The 19587-nt window shown below is 37.7% G+C and overlaps 1 protein-coding gene across 2 annotated transcripts in view; it reads right to left on the bottom strand.

Annotated features, from left to right (window-relative positions):
- pebp4 (phosphatidylethanolamine binding protein 4) overlaps positions 1–19543 on the bottom strand; it is a 63217-nt gene extending 43674 nt beyond the window's left edge. Inside the window, exons 1-3 of one of the 2 annotated variants that reach the window (XM_088076936.1) lie at positions 19405–19543; positions 17633–17736; positions 16505–16637 (exon numbers count right to left, since the gene is read on the bottom strand). In XM_088076936.1, coding sequence (XP_087933062.1) covers positions 16505–16637; positions 17633–17736; positions 19405–19407 — 240 coding nt within the window. In that variant the 5' untranslated portion in view covers positions 19408–19543. The remainder of the gene's footprint in view (positions 1–16504; positions 16638–17632; positions 17737–19404) is intronic. The other variant, XM_042488584.2, reaches the window with a different exon arrangement.
- Between the last annotated feature and the right edge of the window lie 44 nt (positions 19544–19587).

The following is a 19587-nucleotide window of genomic DNA, read 5'->3' as shown; positions in this document are numbered from 1 at the left end:
TGGTCAAAGGAAAGTCACATGTGGATACAAACGCATATTCTAGGCCCAAAGACAACAACACAGCTACTAGATTCCCGCTAGGTAGCCAAACAAAAGAGTGAGCTGCAGCATGAGGAGGAGCGGTTCAAGTGGAGTCACTGAAGAATATGAAACACCAGTTTACATAATTACATAATCACATAAACACGTTTTCTGTTTGAACATAAAGACATGGATTACAATGATACATTTCTATCAAATTAACACATGACTGAAGGTAAGATGAGACAAGGCAATATATATATATATATATATATATATATATATATATATATATATATATATATATATATATATATATATATATATATATATATATATATATATATATAGCCTATAGATTCTGCATATCTAATATGAATCTTGTTTGCCTTTTTGTCACTTGCAGAACATGGAAAAATCTAGGGCAGGGGGATATGAAAATAAAATATTACATTTTTTTTGTTGTATGGTTTACTATTAGTACTTTCAGTAAATGTTCACACAATCAGATTTTGCAAAATAATGCTCAGTAATGTGGATATTATGGATGGGCATCAGTACTTGAACTCTTGATTTTGATGTCAGGATTCTGTTAGTGTATAACCTCCCACATGTGAACATGTACATGTACATATATATATATATATATATATATATATATATATATATTATTTATTTATTTTTTTTAATTATTTTTTTTAACATTGACAATGGGTAGAATCTCGTTTCACTGTAGAGCTGTGCTGCTTCGAGCAGCACCATTTTGGCCTGCTGTCACTCTCTCCGTTTAACATGAATGTGAGCTCTGAAACAGGAAATGGTTGATGAGACTTAACATACATACAGGACAGGGCTAACTGTTAGCATTACACAGCTAACATTATGTAATGGTTAATGGGTTTAATGAGCTGTTTCGGTGTTGGTGTGGTTGTCGGCAGGAGAACCATAGCAAATTCGAGAGATGGTCCTTGAGAGCTGCATCTAACGAATGTTAAGACAGCAACAGAAAGTTTGCTGATTTATTTTAGGTTAACTTTGAATTTATTTTTTACTAGACCTATTGAAGCCTGGTTGTTCAATAAATTAATCTTAAATGGCACTTGCTTTAAGTTGTTGGAATTCTACATTTACATTCTTATGTGAGATTTTATTTTTGCAAGTACTCGAGTACTCTATAATTATCTTATACAAGTACTCAGCATGGACCTAATTTAAAATGCCCATCCCTAATGGATATAATGACTAAAAATATATATAATGAAGTAGGTAAAGGCAAATAATAGAATAGCTGGAACAGATAGGTATGTTCAGAAAATTACATTATTTTACAGTAATGCTGCCTGTCAAAGCAGAAATTACAATACTTGTGATACTGTAATAAACAGTCTAAGACAATAACTAGTATCATATCACTAAACATCCATTCTTTTTAGCTAGTAAAACCACAAATAAAGAGCTCTCTGATAAACTCTAAATATTTGAATGCAGTCTGTCCTGAACTCTGTTTGCAAAGCCTCGTACTTTTGTGGTGCAGTTTGGAACTGCTATGAAGCCATAGCTAACAGTAAGATGGTTCACAGTCTGATTGAAGCTTGAGGGGGGTGAAGGAATTAGTAGCAGCCTAGGGAACCATTTCTGCATTTCTCTCAACACTGAAGACCTCTTTCACCGCACCATGCTTGCGAACACAGCCGTGCTCATGTTAAGCTTATTAGTCACCCTGGATGCGATCTTGCTAGCTGAGGCTTTCAACACTTTCTAGTGGTGGCTTTACACACATACACCTACTCACTGCCATGAAAGCATTTCTGCAAATGCACATGCTCAAACACAGTATAACTACCACTAACAGGTACTCTGAAGTAGCATGCAGCCAGGCTAAATGAGGCAAGAGGGAAATATTTTTGTCATGTAGTTTGGCTGCTGAGAACACAACACAGTCAAACAGGGCAAATTGCAGCACTGGACTCACGTCCATAATTAGCCTGTCAAACATGTCAAACGCTGGGAGTCATAGATCTGCTATTTTACCACCAAGTGCAGCCTATAAAAGTTAATGGTGAGCACATTCTAATTACTTCACCAGGATTTGGGAATCTAAATCAACTATTTTGATTCTAAAAGTACTGAGGGGAAGTTTGGAGAAAAAGTGAGGAAAAAATTTGGATGTATGGTAAGTGATTATGTTAGGGTATGTGCAACTGGAAACAAGCAAGTTTGCATAGTGCACCACATGATATTTCAAAGCTGCAAACACCTAGCGCTCATATTATTAACATGTGTTATACAAATTAACTTTATCTGGGTCATCACATTTTATTTTGACAGCTATTTTGTTCTTGTGGAAACCAATTGTTCCAGTTTTTATTTGGAGTGAGAAAAGCTTGTGCAAAATTATCAGTCTTGTTTATTTTTATAGGAGAATAATTGTTGCTATTGTTGCATCTATTTTGACACTAACTGCCACATTTTTCAAGAATTCACTATAATATAATGTTTGAAAGGCTTACAGCACTTACACTTTGTGGAGAAGCATCATGCAGCAAACACAATTCTGAAGACGATGGGATACATGCTGCCATGACGGGAGCTTAGTTGTAAGCACTCTGACACTCATTCCTATTTGGCCACCAGAGCTGTTAAAGGTGTCAGGCCTGTTCACAGGCACTGTGTGTCTCACCAGCCAAGATGGCTTCCACATTTTTTCTATCATGATTAATTATGGTTTCTGATGGTAGTACAGTGAGAAAGTGTAAATTATTCCCACATTTTCTTGTGCCCTCCGTTCAGTCACTGTTGTGTAGGAAGATGCTATTGACGCCATCCATGGATGGCGACCAAAAGGCATCTACATGGGGTGGCAAACTCTAGTGCCTATTAAGGGGTGGAATTGGTGGTGGGGGGTGCTTGGCGTGTGGGCTGAACCTAGTCAAGACTGCCAGTTGACAGGGCCAGATTTTCCAGTATGGAAGAGTCTTGTTTCAGTGGGCGAAGCTGGGTGTTGGGAGACTGGGAGAGAGGACTGCCCAGGGCTTGGAAGCTTGAAACAGAATATTTCAAACAGACAAGCACCGTCTGTGTTCCAGTGTCACCAGCCCACCCGTCTGACAATCAGGGCCATGTCATCACACGGGCTCTGAGTAATTCAGGGAGCACTCTTATCACCTTAGAAGATGTGGCAATCTCAGACGTCAGAGCAGTCTGAGGTCCAAGCAGCAGAAATAGCACTAAACAACAGACAGCACAAGGTATGGCAGACAAAAAAAGAACAGTAAAGCTGTTCACCTACAGGCAAAACATTAAGAGCATGAATAGCAAAGCTTGGTGAAATGCAACCACAATACTGAGCTTTGATTTGAATCCTTAACAAAATCCACAATATGTCCTCAAAAACACACACTGCGCATGCAGCTCTGAAAATCCTTAGTTTTGGAGAACTGGTTGAAATAAAATAATTCGTTTGACAGATCATTTTGTGTACGTTGATATATTTAGCGCTGTCAGAGGGGACATCACAGAGAATGGCACTTATATCACAATGCAAAAACTGTTATCAGAGGAGGTACAGGTTTATGGTTCAAGGGCTCGTCCATTCATAGAGAACAAGCTCAGCCTCTCTGCCTGACACACTGATAAAGACAGCACAAATAAAACAGCTCCACAGCTCCATCTTTGCCTCTCCCCAAGGGAATAATATATCACCCATCTGAATGTGGCACATATTGAATCATTTCCAGCGTTGATGATTCATTTGAATAAATCAGCCTTTTTTATTTTGCCAACTTGAACTGATACTGAAATAAGGAAAACTGAAGTCACATTGTTAGACATGAAGAAGGACAGGTGTTGGAGTGCTCTATAGGACTGGTAATCCTAATCCCCTTTCAAGCAACAATTAATGACTACAGCAATAATCTTCGCATATATATGTTGTTGCAATTCCTTTTTGACTGTCAACCATAACCTGCCTAACTCACACAGACCAAATCCAGGGGGATATGTCGCTGCAGGCAGATAGGATCTTATCCTGGATTTGCATAGATAAATGTGCAGCAATAACTCAAGAAGCACATGGGACAAACGTAGTTTTGACCTGAGATATATTCTCAATCTGACCGTATGCCATTGACAAAACCTGCGCTCAGGAGCTTAGTTCTCATACGCGATTGATCAGTGGAATGGAGTCCACTTGTTATCTGCATCAACTCTTAAGAAATCACATATATTTTAGGGAAAGAAAATTAAATATGGAAGCTTCTTTTAACAAAAACTTTCAGTGTTTTCCCCAAAAAAGCTACGGATGCACAGGATCAGCCTATCGGCAAAATTGAAATATCAGCAGCTTGTGCAATGAAAGGGTTATATCCGCATTCAAGCTAAGAGACATACTCTAACATACACAGACACAAATCCTGTTGAGCTGAGCCGAGCAGAGATACCCTACCAGCCCTCCAAGGCACAATTAGGATTTCACGGGGGGAAGAAATCTACATTCCTGCACACATGAAAAAAGTCCTTTCTCCCTCCCCACAACAATATCAACTTTTTACTCAAGGAAAAACCTGAAGCACCACTCGATAGGATTTGGACAAAGAAATAAAAAACAAAGCCAGAAAAAAATCTAAATTTAAGCTGCAGTTGTTAAAGAAAAAATATTATGGTTGAGGAAAATCCAGTCCTAAGCCTCCCAGTTCCAATCAATTTCTCCTATTCTCTGTGATATGAAAAGAAGCAACCACTCATAGTTTGTTTGAAGTGCTCGTCTGTGTGGAGCTGTGCTGCGTTCAACTACATTTTGTATGGACAGCCTCAGTGTATGATTTTAACACCTGTCAGACATTCAATCCAAGTACAAGAGGTCAAGTACCTGTCAGTTTGAATAAGAGGGCGGATGGAGGAAAACGCTAAATTTCATCCCGTGAGGTATCCTAATAGGTGGACACGTACAGAAACACATCATAGTTAATTCATTATGGCACAGAAGCACATATATGACAGGGACATTTGTTCTCTGCAGGAATAAGTCATCACTGCGTGCTGTCACACTCCTATTTGCAGGTTGGTAAATTGTTTTGTTTGCAGCATTTCCTTAAAACTATATTTGTATGTTGTGCCAAGTTGGTAAATAACCTTCTCTTCTTCCTCTAAGGTTTGGTACTTCAGCGATTACAAACTGTGGCAGACACAGTGACGCACAAGCTGGGGACTTCAGGACTATTTCTTCTGTGTATAGATAAAACACTTTAAATAATTCATAATTTTCAATATCATATTGCATTATGTTATATTTTGTCATTTTGTTGAATTACATCATGGTGAAAAAACAAACTTTATTTATACAGATGATAATAACTTTATAATCTTTTGACATCGACATATTCAAAATACAATAAATGAAAAATCAGAAAAACATTCATTGATGTGTCACAACAAGAAATTGGAGCTGGAACGATTAGTTTCATGATTATTTGATTGACAGAAAAATAATTTCGAGCAAAAGTACAAACAATCTAATGTTTAAGCGTCTAAATTGTGAGGATTTGCGTCATTTCTTTATTTTATGCTTTTTAGGGGTGGGAGGAAAAACTGATACAGCACACATACTTTGCGTGGCAATATTTTATCAATGTAGGTAAAATAGCAGTGCATAAAACTCCAAAAGTATATTTGATAGCATCAAAAAAAGTGCACAGTAGAGGCAAAAATCAGAAAAGACAAATACCGCCGGTGTTCTTTACGCTGAAGACGTCTTGTTAGCTGAATGTTTTCCTTACAGTACACAACTTGCCGTTAAAAACGTTGATAGATCAGGATTTATTATAATATTAGTCATTGCAATACTCAGCACAGCGCAAAACCTTTAAAATCACAATAACATTGTATTGTGATAACGTCATATTTTGAGTTCTTTCGTGATTCTCATCCTTAATGATCTGAATATTTTACACCAAAATATGTGATGTAAATATGGTACGGTGTGTTTTGGTTCAAATTTCTTCTGATATTTGAAAGATAAAACAATCAACTGAATAACCAATAAATTAACAAGCAGGTTAAGCAATTCACAAGATTAAGCAAGATACACAATATTAAATATGAGCGTTCATAGTAGTAATAGAATTGAAATGTCTTGCTCTATATTGTTATTTTTGATCTTCTTCTGGTACAGCAGCTTATCTGGATGTATCTCAAGGAGAGAGACCCTGCAGCTGTTTAAAGCCACTAAGTGTGGCCGTAGTAGATTAATATTTCAGCAGCAATCAAGCCAAAAAGTGTGAAAAAGTGAGAAAATCTGCTCTGAACAGAAGACAAACGTGAACATTTGTCTTTTCAGAATGGTATGATTGCCGATATAACACTCCTTCATTTAACATTAAAATATATTTATCCTCGAGATAAAACAAATGAAAACTAATTTACAGCAACTTTTAAGATAATTTAAAAAATGTCTAAATAAATCAGGCAACTCTGAAAACTTAGGCAGATAACACAAATTATGCTTGTAGCACGGCCACATTTACTTTGACCCCATCATGTCTGATTTAACTTTGACAGACATTAAGCTAAATACCATGAAGACAATAAATGGACTAAGGCTTCAGCTACAATGAATGTCTCCATGTTGAAACTTACAGTTCTACTGATGCGATCTGGCAAAACGAATGCCCCGAAGCAGATCCATAGAGCATTATGCCAAATGAGGACATTAGCAGTACTTGAGTTTGAACAAGACCTTTTAGCTGCCCGGCCTGTGAAGTGGTGTTTTAAGGGAAAACACATTGTATCCGTCACTAGTGATTCTCAGATTTGTGTCGCGTCTGAAGAAAAGGTTAAGCACATCATCTATCTGAAAATGCCCAGATCTGCAGTCAGGCATAAAGTTGGCACCCAGATAAATCATGCCATCACTGTGCTTCAGTTTTCTCATTATCCATACCTCTCATGACATTCACAGAAAGAAACAAAGCATCCTGCCAACACCTACTCTGTGAGAGAGCTCTTTCAGTTCAGCTCAAAAGCTGAGAGCTCCAAACCTCCACACCACAGTGTGGGCAGTTCTGGCAGAGCCATGTGCCTAAGAACACTGACTGAGTGCAACAGTTGGACTAATAACAGAACAAAAAAATTAAAATGGACGCACAGCGGGGACAGCCACAGCTACACAGCTGAGAAGCAGGTTGACTTCTGCCCACCTCGCTCTTATTCAGGAGCGTAAGATGTCCACAATGCCTCTCAGGTCTTAGTGCCATGAGGGGCGGTGAGCTCGCAGCTTCAGCCACTTCAGGGTAAAGCAAATCACTTTAATATGTTAAGAAGATTAAGCTGGATAAATGTCTAGATACATTTTTTGAAAAGCCACGTAAATCTGTAGTGTTTTTATTTGGGGAGGGGCGGTATGTGAGTCAGTTGAGACGATCAACACAAGCCCACCAAAATGCAATGCGATTGGCTAGGGGAAATTGGGCTTATTTGAGATTTTGCATTTTAAGCTTCTTGAATCTAAGACCATCCCACCTCTTTCTTATTATTTTTAACACCAACCTTTGGGACAACAAAACTATAGAAAAAAAAAACACTGGTCACAGTTTCATGTGCCACTGCTCTCTCGGCTTAGACTCAAGACTCAAACACAAAGGGGAGATCGAGCTTAAAGTTGAAGGTTTCTAAAGTGAAGTACTCAAAGGGCTTTGAGGATCTCTTTGTGCAATTTTCAGGTAAATCACTCAAGCCAAATTAATTAATTGAAGCAAGTATATACTAAATACAAAATGGATGGCTGACTTTTTTTTTCTATCTTGAGAATTAGCAATCTGAGGGTGTCCGCCTGTCAGCTCGCTGTGCTAGAAATTGAGTGTGAAAGCGAAAGGGAGAAATGGAACAAATAATGTAAAGGGATTAACAAATCATTTGCATAACATTTTCTCTGATTTTCTCTGCTTCCAAACTACAGGATCAGGAGAATGACAAGGAAGGCAGTTTTATCATCCCCTGTTCTCAGGTCAATCAACGCACCATTGGACCTGATTGCTGCTAACATTAGCGACAGCCTTTTAATGTCAAAAGCAGAATGAATCGCTGGTAAAATATCTTTAAAAAAAAAACAGTCAAAAAATAAACCCACAAGGTAACTAAACAAGTTGGAAGAAACAGAAATCATCTGATGAAAAGCATTCGCCAAAGGAAAACTTGAATAGAGTGCATCTTTGAAAAGATACTTTACTTTCACTGTGCCAAACGTGTATTAACCTGTTTTTTTTCCTAACACTCTGTCTCTCCATCCAGAGTTAAGACAATAAGACCACTGGGGAGATGAAGGGGATGGCATTATGGAGAGTTAAGCATTATGAGCAGCCCTGAAGCTGTTCCTAAAGAAGGTGAATCAGAGGATTGGGACACAACTGTAACTAAACCCTGCGCCGGACCACAAATGAGAAGCACAAAACATTTCGGGCAAAGTGCCACTAAGCCAAGCATCTGGGTCTTAAGTAAACTTCAAATCACCACTTTTAACTTTGTGATTACTTAGTTCTCAGAGAAAAAAAAGGCTGTCAAAGAAAAAAAGTAAATTACCTCAGTTTAAAACATAAGCACTGCAGTAATCCTGTCTGCAAAGTCCTGACGAGTAACTCTATTATAACTCTTTTTATTAAATATAAATTACAGAATCTTGTTTGTTTTCATTTATTTTATATAACCAATATTTAACCAGCAGGGTTGCCATGCATTTTCATGGGCAAAATTTCAAAATTTATCCTCAACTTTTTAAGGACCCACAATAACATGTCCATGACCACTCACAATGTATAACAGGAGCAATGTTCCTTTTTATAAACGCAGTACCGTAGTAGTGGGGTATAACACTTTCTCTTATATAAATATATCAGATTCAATATCTATTGAAACATAATTTGAGCTAGCTGATATGCATGACAAGAGAGACAGATGCAGGCAAAAGAATGATGAAACATACTTGATGGTCAACAAAACGTCACAAATCGGCACACATTAGAGCTGCAGACAATAAATTTGCTGTTTTGTGGCATTGTGCGGAAGATTATCAACAGAAGATTATGGTAACATTTAATATAATCACACAACAAAATGCCATGACTTTGCCAAAGACTTTCAAAGATTTTACAAATTCCATGACTTTCACAGAGCTGGAAAATGAGACAGTGAAATTTCATGCCTTTTCCAGGTTTAAGAACCCGGGACCAGGTAAACGCCTTTGAGATCAACAATCTCCTTTATAAGGAAGACCTGGCCAAGACTTCAGCCTAAAAAATGTAACAAACAACATTAACATGGAAGATATGAATTAACATGCCAAAATATTTTTTTAAAAAAAATCTAAGCACAATGACAAGTACCAACTGATTCATCCTCCCTTGTACTTATGAGAGATTTAAAATCAGCCAGAGAGAGCAATTATCAGTTCTCTTTTTGAAGGCTATTCCATCTGAGGGAAGGAGAGCACATAAAAGCTTTCTTTCCCAGCTCTGTGCAATAGGAATAGACAACAGGACTAAATCTTGAGATCTCAGACTAAAACAGCAAAAATTCTGTTCAATCCAAAAAATAAAGTTTCCATTTCAATTCTTATCCTAAACTTCCTCACAAAGAAAGGATCTAGAGATGGGAGGCATGGCGATTGTTTGAGATCATGCAAGACAAGAGGTAAGCAGACAATCTGAAAAAGCACAGGGCAGCTCAAGCTTTTTAAAAGGTGATTTGTTTTAGATCACGAGGCTGCAGACGTCACCCTACTGGACACATCACATTAATAAAGTTTCTCACTGTGCCAAAGTGCGACCCAGTCTTCTCCAGATCTTACAATGATTCTCTGGTAAATGTTAGGTTTCTGTGGCTCATATAAATAGAAATTTAATCTTGTATGTTTGTCTAAGTATCCACAGCAGCAGATGCACTTCCCATGCAGATTATGAATCTCTGTTTGAACAGATCAGGCCTTCAATGTATATGAACTGACAAGATAGAATTTCTGTGTGAAGACTGAATAATAATCAGGAGGCACAGGTTCAGGTGGTATTAAAGATCTGCTGCTTTTCTAAGTCTTTGCTATTGCCTCTGTGCTGCGACAAATTTGGATCTAATTAATGAATTTTCACAATAATCATGTGTGGCCTTGGGCTGGAAATTTGCACTCTATTCCAACATGTGGAAATTGACTTTTGCACATTTTCACCCAACATTTTTCTGACTTTTTTTTTAGCTTGCTGAGTGAGTGAAGTTGACCTCTCTACCAATACTATAAAGGTATCGAAGCAAATAACCCCATCTTAAACATATCACGGTCTTTTGAATCGGCTTTACATGTTGAACCACCTCCTTTCCTCTGAGCTTTTGTCAAACGGTGCAAATCTATCATTTTCTCCAATACCGCAGCTTGCATAGAAACCTGACCATTGTCATCTGTAAGAGCATCCCAGAGCTTCCTTAATCTGTTCTTATCCTCCCATTGATAATACAATACATTTTCATGGTAATTGAAATCATATTTTACTCACAGCCACGGAGTAAAAAGTATTGCTGCCTACGCTCTTCAACCAAATGTAAGGTGAAGGAATACCGTGCTACCGCAACAACAGGGTAAAAAAGGGTCGCTTTGACAAAATAAAAATATACTGTCAGTCTGTAAGTGAATGCATCGGTGAGTGGAAGGAAGAAGGAGACAGGAAAAGGAGGTGAGAGAAATAGGAAAATATTGGTCAGAAGGTATAGATGTGTCAGGCGCAATATGCATGAGAGACATTTGCACATGGCCCTTTGAGTAGCTTGCACCTGTAGTGGTCCGCATGCAACAGCCATGCTTCATAAGGTGCAAATTATTATTCTTCTGTGTGGAAAGGTGGCTTAGGAGGTTTATTGCTTCTGTTCATTTCACTGAATATGCATAATCAATCCAGCGCTCCTGGTAGAAGAAGGCTGTAATTCTTTCCTCTCTTAAGGAAGCTTGCATGAATCATATATATGTTGTGTAGTAATGGGCAATGACTGAATGGAGCGGGACGCAGGTCAGCTTAACAGGGTGTTATAATGACAAAGGGGAACATTAGCTAAGGAAATAAACTCCCTGAATCTCGGCCAAACACGCTTATTTAATCCAGCAGAGCCAAAAAACACCCACCTGATGACACAGAATATGCAATTAGATGGATATTACAGAACATGCTTCACTTGTTGACCCTCACTGTCATGTAACGGCTCAAGGAAGTGCCTCGCCTGTTTATCTAAATATACATCCCTGACTCTTTGCTGAAGCAAGACCATCGCCTACTGAAAATAAAATCCCTATCTCTGCGCTCTCACATCCCCAACATGAAGACCTATCAGGAATCCTGCATGGGTGGACATGTAGGCTTTCCTAGGAATGACAGGGTCTGCTAAAGAGGAACCCCACCCTCGCTTTCTCCGGCATGCCAACACAGAGGAGAGTGGGCAGCGCTGAGACGGCAGCCTGCCGTGGGCACTGCCAGGCTTAAAGCTGCCCTGTCGTCATCAGAGGCTTGCAGAAAAGAACGCTGAGATTCACCAAAAAAAAAAAAAAAAAAAAAAAAGAGGAGGGGGATCGTTGCATTTAAATCCTCTCTCAACGCCCCCACATGTTTTAGCAAAGCATAAAAATCATTCACAGAGAGAGAGAAAGCGAAAAAGAAAAAGATAGAGGGAAATAGAGAGGAAACAGCTATTAGCAGCAGTAAGCAAGCTCAAGAGATCATAGTGAGGCAGCTCTAATCGCAGTAATGGTTTAAACCCTCATTCCATCCACCAGATGCAAGAAATGTCTACCCAAAAACAAGGCTTTGAAATCCCCCATGTCTAAGAATGTGCCCTGTGGCTATGGTCCTTACTAAAAAAAAAAGGAAAACAACAACTCCAAAACTGTCTCCACTTTTGGAGGAACTACGAGGTAAAGATAGCTCCAGTGGCCTGTGTTGTTTACATCGACTACTTCGAGGAGCGATGAGCGCGCCTGCATCAAAATAAAGACCCTTTTTTTCAAATAATATGTAGCAATCATTAATGTCAGTGATCTGATCTGAGAGATAAAACATACGAATGCTCCCGTGGATGCAAATAAGACCCAGCTCTCTGCCTTCTAAAATAAAAAGCTGAATTATGCAGTTTATAAAAAAAAAAAAAAAAAAGGCTAGAGACAAACACTTTTCACTTTTCATTGAGGTGGCTTACTTTTGCTAAATGCTGCACTAATGTCCAGGGAAATGTATCCGGCAGAAATGCAGGCATTGATGAACAGTGACAAAATTCAAAATAAAATAATTGAAAAAAAAAAAACAAAACAATTAAAAACATTCTAACTAAAATGACTGTAATCGGGATGTTTACAAAGTACATTGAAAATCTCAGTTAAAAGCCCAAATCAACACAAAGTTTCTGTTTAAGAACAATGAATCTCACGTTCTTTAGTTTTGCCAGAAGCACACCTGGATGAGCTGCCATGTAGCCAAACACATAAGGACCTTTTTAATCCTCTCTCCAGTAGTTCAAAGTTCTTTGGTTATTTTTACACTCTTTTTTAATTTCCACTAGTCTTCTATTCTTTTCTGCAGGCAAAGCTTTATCTGAGAGGTTTTCTGTCCTGTAGCCAAGTTTGTTGGGTTTCCAAAGAACCTCTACCAACATGAGAAACTCAAGTAAGTCTTCCTTTCAGTGCAAAAGAATAAAAAAAAGGGAAATAAAAATCCTAAAAGCATTTTGGCACTTAGAGTAGATATTAGTGTTGAACTGAGACACACATTCTCCATTTTAGACAGGACAAGGAGTTAATAAATCCTTTTGGCATTTAGAAGCCACTTAAGAAGTCCATAATTAATCTGCATCTTTATTAAACAATTAATAATCAACAATAATGTTACTACAGTCTAAAGTACAAAAAATGATCTTTTGTGCAGGTATCAGGATTTTACCAAAAGTGAAATTTGCAATCAATACTTTTTGTTTTTTATGATTCAACAGTGAGCTGACTTCCTGCCCAGTGAGACCCTATTATAACAACACAAACCGTGTTTTTAACAATTGGTTTCTAACTAAAGATATTTATCTTGTGAATCTAGAAGGAGTTGGTTCCAAATATAATCACAGCTTTGGCTCCTCACTTCTAGAAAGTTAACAGATACTTCTGGTTCCTACTAAGAAAATGCATCAGTGTGTGAGACTGGAGCAAGAAGCGAGGCTTTTCAGCTCAAGTATTGACCCTAATTTCAACAAAGACACTACTCATGAGGTCACTGTGCTTTGTCATTTCAGATATTATTATTCAGAAAAGCTTGAGTTCGCATTTTAACAAATGTTGATCATTTGTTGTTCTGCTTGGGTATATCCCATTTAATTTATGTTATAGAGAATTTACTAGTGTTTAACAAGTAACTCAAATCTAATCAGATGTAGTAGATGTTCCACTTAATGCACTTGTTTTAAATATAAGTGCAAAACTTTTCTTAGTCTTTGTTGTACAATCGTGGTCAAGTATTTCAAAACCTTTAACAGGAAATTCAGATGACAGTCTAATTTTCTACTGTTGTCTTTTGTAGTCCAGAGGTTAATTTATTAATAAAATTAAGTGAAGGAAAGTCCATGTCTTTTTAAACTTACATGGCCTCTCTCTCCTTTATCAGCTACAAACATAGATGTATTCAAACACATGCACAGGAGTGCCCATAATAACCACCCATAGTATAGTAAAAACAACTAGTTTACATATCTATAACAGCAGTAATACTATTATAACTGATTATCTTTTGCTTGTTTGTTTGTTTTGTCTATATTCCCACCTTCAGCAGCCCCCGCACATATACATTGTCTGTCACTACCTTGATTTATTTTTTGTAATGCACTTTGCACTCATTAAAAAAATACATAAATAAACTTACATGGCGACCTTTAGCAATCCGTACTTCAAACATATTACAATAATTTCTAAATATGTTTCCCCAAAATAGTATGGTCAGGTTTGCTTAATTTCCATTTCTTATTACCAATTTGCACTTAATCTATTCATGCGACTAACTGTGACCAAGTCCTGTTGTTACAGTTTAGTCCTATTAGCCAATTAATGTCCCACTTGTATAAAACTGTAGATGCTTTTGGCTTCTGAGTATAATTAGGATTTCTAAAAATGCTTCACCGACACACATGCCAGATTTCACTAACACACAAGTTCAAGCGTTGAATTGCTGATCTGAAGTTTGAACACAGAAATCTGCAGTTTTTGTGGCCCTTTTGCTTTTGTTTTTGGTTATAAGCACCTATTTAGAGGCGGGTTTATGGGACTACTGCCCATTGCGCTCCATTACAATTACTCAGCAGGCATGCATCCCGTCCCAGTAATGAAGTGGGTGTTACAGTGGGTGGATTTGAAACTGAGCGGCCACTTTTCTGTATTCTTGCTACTGGGTAGAAGGGCTGAGTGGCAGAGAATAGCAGCAGCGCTGGCAGCGTGGCATGGTGACAGAAAGCGTGGTGGACCAGCAGACCAACCACAGAACCACAGGCAACAATCTGATCCTTCAGTAGTGCGTGCTTACTTAAGTGTCAGGAGAAATGGAGAATTACATTTCAAAGCCCAGTGAATAAAGTTTGTATTGATTTAATCTAACATGTAATCTGTTTTGCTGTCTGACACTGATTCTGGCAATAAAAGAGAATCATGTAAGACAGCATTATAGATAATACGACCATAGATCAAATGGAGTTTGGGCAAGAGAAGGGCAATAGATCATGTTCAAGCTAGACTGCTTAGCTCTGGAATTCATAAACTACCTCCTAAATCGAGGTGGCTTTCAATTTAAGTTTTCAATTTACAGATATAGGATATGGTATACGCTTGATGCAGTTTCATTGTCAGCTTCAGCAGGGGTTCTGTGGACTGGGAACTGTGTCTCTCTCAATTTGTCGCTCAACAATAAATGAACATGATTCACTGAAAATCACGTATAAATACATGAATACTACATATTTTAATGAATCTGTGATCATTTCATGTCTGGCATGACAAGAGTAAGTATTTTTAGAAGAATGTACTACATGTCATATAAGCCTCACTTCATGTGCTGTCGACCCATTTTCTAAACATGTTTTTTTTTCAGTGTATGTGGTATGAAAGTTATTTAAGGGCTGTAATGTTGATGTCATTCTCCTCACAAAAGCTTTTTCTTTGTTTTATCATTAGCAAATAATCCGACATTGCAATTTATGGCTTATAAATTGTATTTAGCACAAGCAAAATATGAATGTCCAATCTAAAGAAATATTGTGACAAAGCACAAACTTCAAACTGTAATTTTACTGCTTTTACCTTCGAAAGCAACCTAATCTTATATATAAATGGATTTTAGTCTTAGGGCCATCGTTTCAGTTTTTACAAAAATATATATAGGATATATTTTTTTAATTAAACACGAGTTACCACTAAAGTCTCCTGTTTACATACTGGTACTCTATAGCACGCACATTTTTGTGAGTTCTCAGCTGTAATTCTTTTAAATAACTGTAATGACACCTAACTGAGGACGGACATTTATTATTGTCTGTAGCTTCACTAGTATGAAACAGCGATTTGAGCATTTTTCAGACGAAATCTGTTACTGGATTTAAAACATCAATGACAATGTTATCAACTTTATCATTTATGTTATCAGACATTCTGAATAGTATAAACTGTAGATAGGACGTTACTTTGGTTTAACATAATTGTTCTCTGCAGGGCTTACTTAGCATGATGTGCTAGCACCACCCTCTGGTAACAAAGAGTACTACAGCGTATCAGTAATCTGTGCAGGTGATAGATATTAGAAGCTGGCACACAAGCTCAAAACCGGATAATGAGCAGACATTAAAAATATGATTTTTTTTATGCTTATACTTAATGAAAACGCTGTGAACCTTTTGTTTCTTGTTACAATAACTTAAAGCCTTCTCTGTTAAAGTAGACATGCATTGTGTTTGATCTATTACTGCACCCTAGTGTTCAAAATAAGCATGTGCGTGTTTGCCAAATAATACAGACTACACAGAGACTTTCACAATTAGTATAATGTCAAAAAAAATCCCAAAAACCCACAAAAACATAATCCAGACATTTTGTCTAAGATATTATTTGTTTGATAAGAGAGAGGGAGATGATATACAGACACAAAGCTTGTCGGATGAAAAACTGACAGCATCTACAGTATGTTGTTTTGGTATCAAAGATGTACCAATAATGGATATTAATTTAGAATATATAAAATATTGTTGTTCTGTCAACTATTTCATAAAAGGGTGGGAAATGTTCTCTCATTTAATATCTCACAATAGTGGAAATATAATCACTATGCACATAAATACCAGCGAACTAAAACTATTTGATCACTCTGACAACCCCCAGACAACAAACAGCATAAACACACACACAGACACACACAGACACACACACATATACATACATACACACATCTCTTACCTTGTTTGCTCCGGAAAAGTAAATCTGTGGTGCTTCCCAAAGTGTGCTGATCTTTTGTCTGAGTTTCTGGTCCTTTGGAATTACGAGGCATTTGTCAATGTCCAGCTGTGGATAGATGACCTCTAGTCCGCCACTTTATTGAAGAGAGATAGAAAAGGAAACTCATATAACAAAATTCTGTATTACATTCTGTACTGATGGCAAAGTAAACAGACTCACACCCTGAGATAAACATAGCCAACATACTTAAACTGGTTCCAGTACTGTCATGAGTAAATAGTGCTCAAGTGCAACATTGAGTGAGCAAATAAAGCTTAATTTCACATCCTTCTGTCTCTGCCGTGTTCATTTTATATATGTTTTTTTTTTACCTGTCATTGCCATTGATGAGATTTTCACAGAATGATAACCATCTCAGAAAATATCACAGTTTAATCGTACATGTATAACTTATAATGACCCTTAAAGGTATGCAGTATTGTCGATTACTGGTTGTAAAGACGTTTGCCAACAAAAGACAGGGTAAAAGCCAACCCCAAATTTACTCTGGTTTTGGTGTTTTTGCCTTGCTATACTTGCTTTTTTTTACAGCACTCTGTCTCTTGGATACCTTCTGATTATAGTCTGGCCCCTGAACTGATCACCCGAATCACCTTAACATCCCAAGCACAGAACAAAAGACAAAAGTACGAAATACAGGAGGAGGGCAGAGTCTCTGCAGAACAATACGAAACCACACATTTGTAGTGCGTCATAAGTGATGATTGAGAGGGAGTACTTCTCTGTGAGTCTGTACATTGTTTTTAAGGAAAATCCTGTATGGTAGCTATATATTTAAAGAAATTAAAACAGGATGTTTTTTCCCGGCTGAACAATCTACTTATCGTAACTGGACATTTTAATAGAAGTATGTGTAAATGTCTGACAGCCAGTCGAGGATGATGGGATATGTGCACACGCAGGTGAGATTCTCTTTTCTGTTGCATTTTTTTCCAGACACATTACATAAGCAAATGTATACTGCATGATAGCCGTCAATATTTATGGTGTTTGGTTTGTCCTGCTCCTACTTGCATACAGTTTCACAGTTTCTAATCACAGCTCTCTGAGGCATTATGGACTACTTACTGACAGAACGAAGAATCCTGAGAGCTCAGGGTGTCTGGTGTTGCTTCCACATGGTAAAACCCCAAAACACAGGCACAGAACACCAGAAACGTTGCCGGCACAGCCTGCAGAATAGCAGTGTTCAAGTTAGTCAAAAAGCAAATATTTTGACTAGACAAATACATTTTGTTTGTTTTTGTTTAATTTTTTTTAGATTTAAGTAGTAATACTCTTTTGCCGAGCAACGTAATGTGACTAGTGTTTACAGTGGTAGTCGATGGGGTGGGTGTACCAGTAGGGGCCAGTTACTGAGGAGAAGGTGGGTGCACTGTCTTATATACTCCAATGGCTTTGTGGCTAATAGGTGGATATACTGTAAACATCCTGAAAAAGAGGTGGCTATACTGAGTATACTGCGTATACCTGTGTATACTCTCCACTAGCCTGAGGAATCTGACAGAAATGCCATTAATTATGTTTAGACAGTCAATGTCAAAGGAGACCTGTCCGCACTGACAGTTGGTATTTTAGTACTTGTCATTTTGGTTCAGTTCAGTAGCAGTTTACGCTATACATATCATTCATCTGTAAAGCAGTATGACTCTTAAACAGCAGACTGACTGTAACAGAAGGTCTTCTTACCTACAGCTTTAATGTAGGCTGCCAGCTAATAATTATTTTCAACATCGACAACAATTCTAAACCTAATAATACTGAGTGTAATTTCATACAAGCAGTGGTGTAGTGGTATTGATGAGGTGGGTGTAATACTAGGTAGATTGATAAATTATTCTCTCCAATATATTCCAATGTCTTATTGGCTGACAGTTGGCTAAACTGTCGACGAGGGTATAACCTGTATATCAGTGTACACCCTCCACTACACCTCTGCATATGAGTCAGGGAAGATTTTACCTTATCATCTGTCAAGCAGTATAGCACTTAAAAAGTAAATAAAATTTGCGTTTGCCAGCGGTGAGGAGTAACTGTAACTGAAGCGCTTCATACCATCAACCGTGCAGCTAGTAATTACTTTAAATATTGACAGTCTGATAAATTACTTTGTCTCAGAGCGAAAAGAAGTCTGAACAACAGTTACAGGCCTAATGGTAGTGTGTATAAGTCAAAGAAAAGCAGGGATCATCCAGAACATTTTTTTTTTTTGAAAAACGACTAACAATGTCTCTGTGAATTGTATAAAATAACAATTGATATATGACATTATTAAGCACCTGGCTCTGCCTGCACCTGCTGAACTAATGACACAGCAGCAACACTACACTGCACATGATGAGAACTCTGCTTCACACAACACTGCTCTTTATTCCTCAATGTCACAGTTGAATTGCAATATTTTAATGTGTGTCACGCGCGTTAATTGTGCTTCAACTAAAAAAACAAACATATTAAGCTTCGTGCTGCTAATGCGTGTCTATATTTAACATTAATCTTTGGCTACACCCTGCCATAAAACAGACAGACACGCAGCGACCTGTCGTGTCACTCAGATATTTACTTCCTGATGACTAACTATTGATAAACTGAGAAGGCTCAGACTAACTTTGACTCTTGAAGAGAATTTTATCAGTAAGTTAGCACAATACTCACATTAGCTTAAAGTTAGCCTGCACTTGTTTTAGCTTGTTTATATTTGTGCAGTGTATCGTTTACACGTCGACACAGACAGTGCAGTTAATCAAATGTCCGTTGAAATAGAGCTCAGACATTAAATATCACTGCATACAAACCGCAGTATTCGTAGGGTAGATACATTTATTTGTGTTTAGCATTACCATCTCTCAGAAGTTGTCCAGTAGTGTTTAGCTGCTGATTTCTTCTTCTGGTTCACGCGCAGTTGCTGCTGCCGCCGCCCCCTTTTTGCGCAGTGCACGAGCCTGCTGACCTCTGTCGACCTGTGAGGCTGCAAAAGTGTCACATAACACGACTAAAAATAGGTTTTACAAGAGACTGACGCG

Source organism: Plectropomus leopardus, chromosome 4 (genome assembly GCF_026936395.1).
Source record: "Plectropomus leopardus strain MGB_pleo_1.0 chromosome 4, ASM2693639v1, whole genome shotgun sequence".
Lineage (NCBI taxonomy): Eukaryota > Metazoa > Chordata > Actinopteri > Perciformes > Serranidae > Plectropomus > Plectropomus leopardus.
The sequence above is the reverse complement of the archived record's forward strand: the minus strand, read 5'-3'. Positions and strand labels throughout refer to the sequence as shown.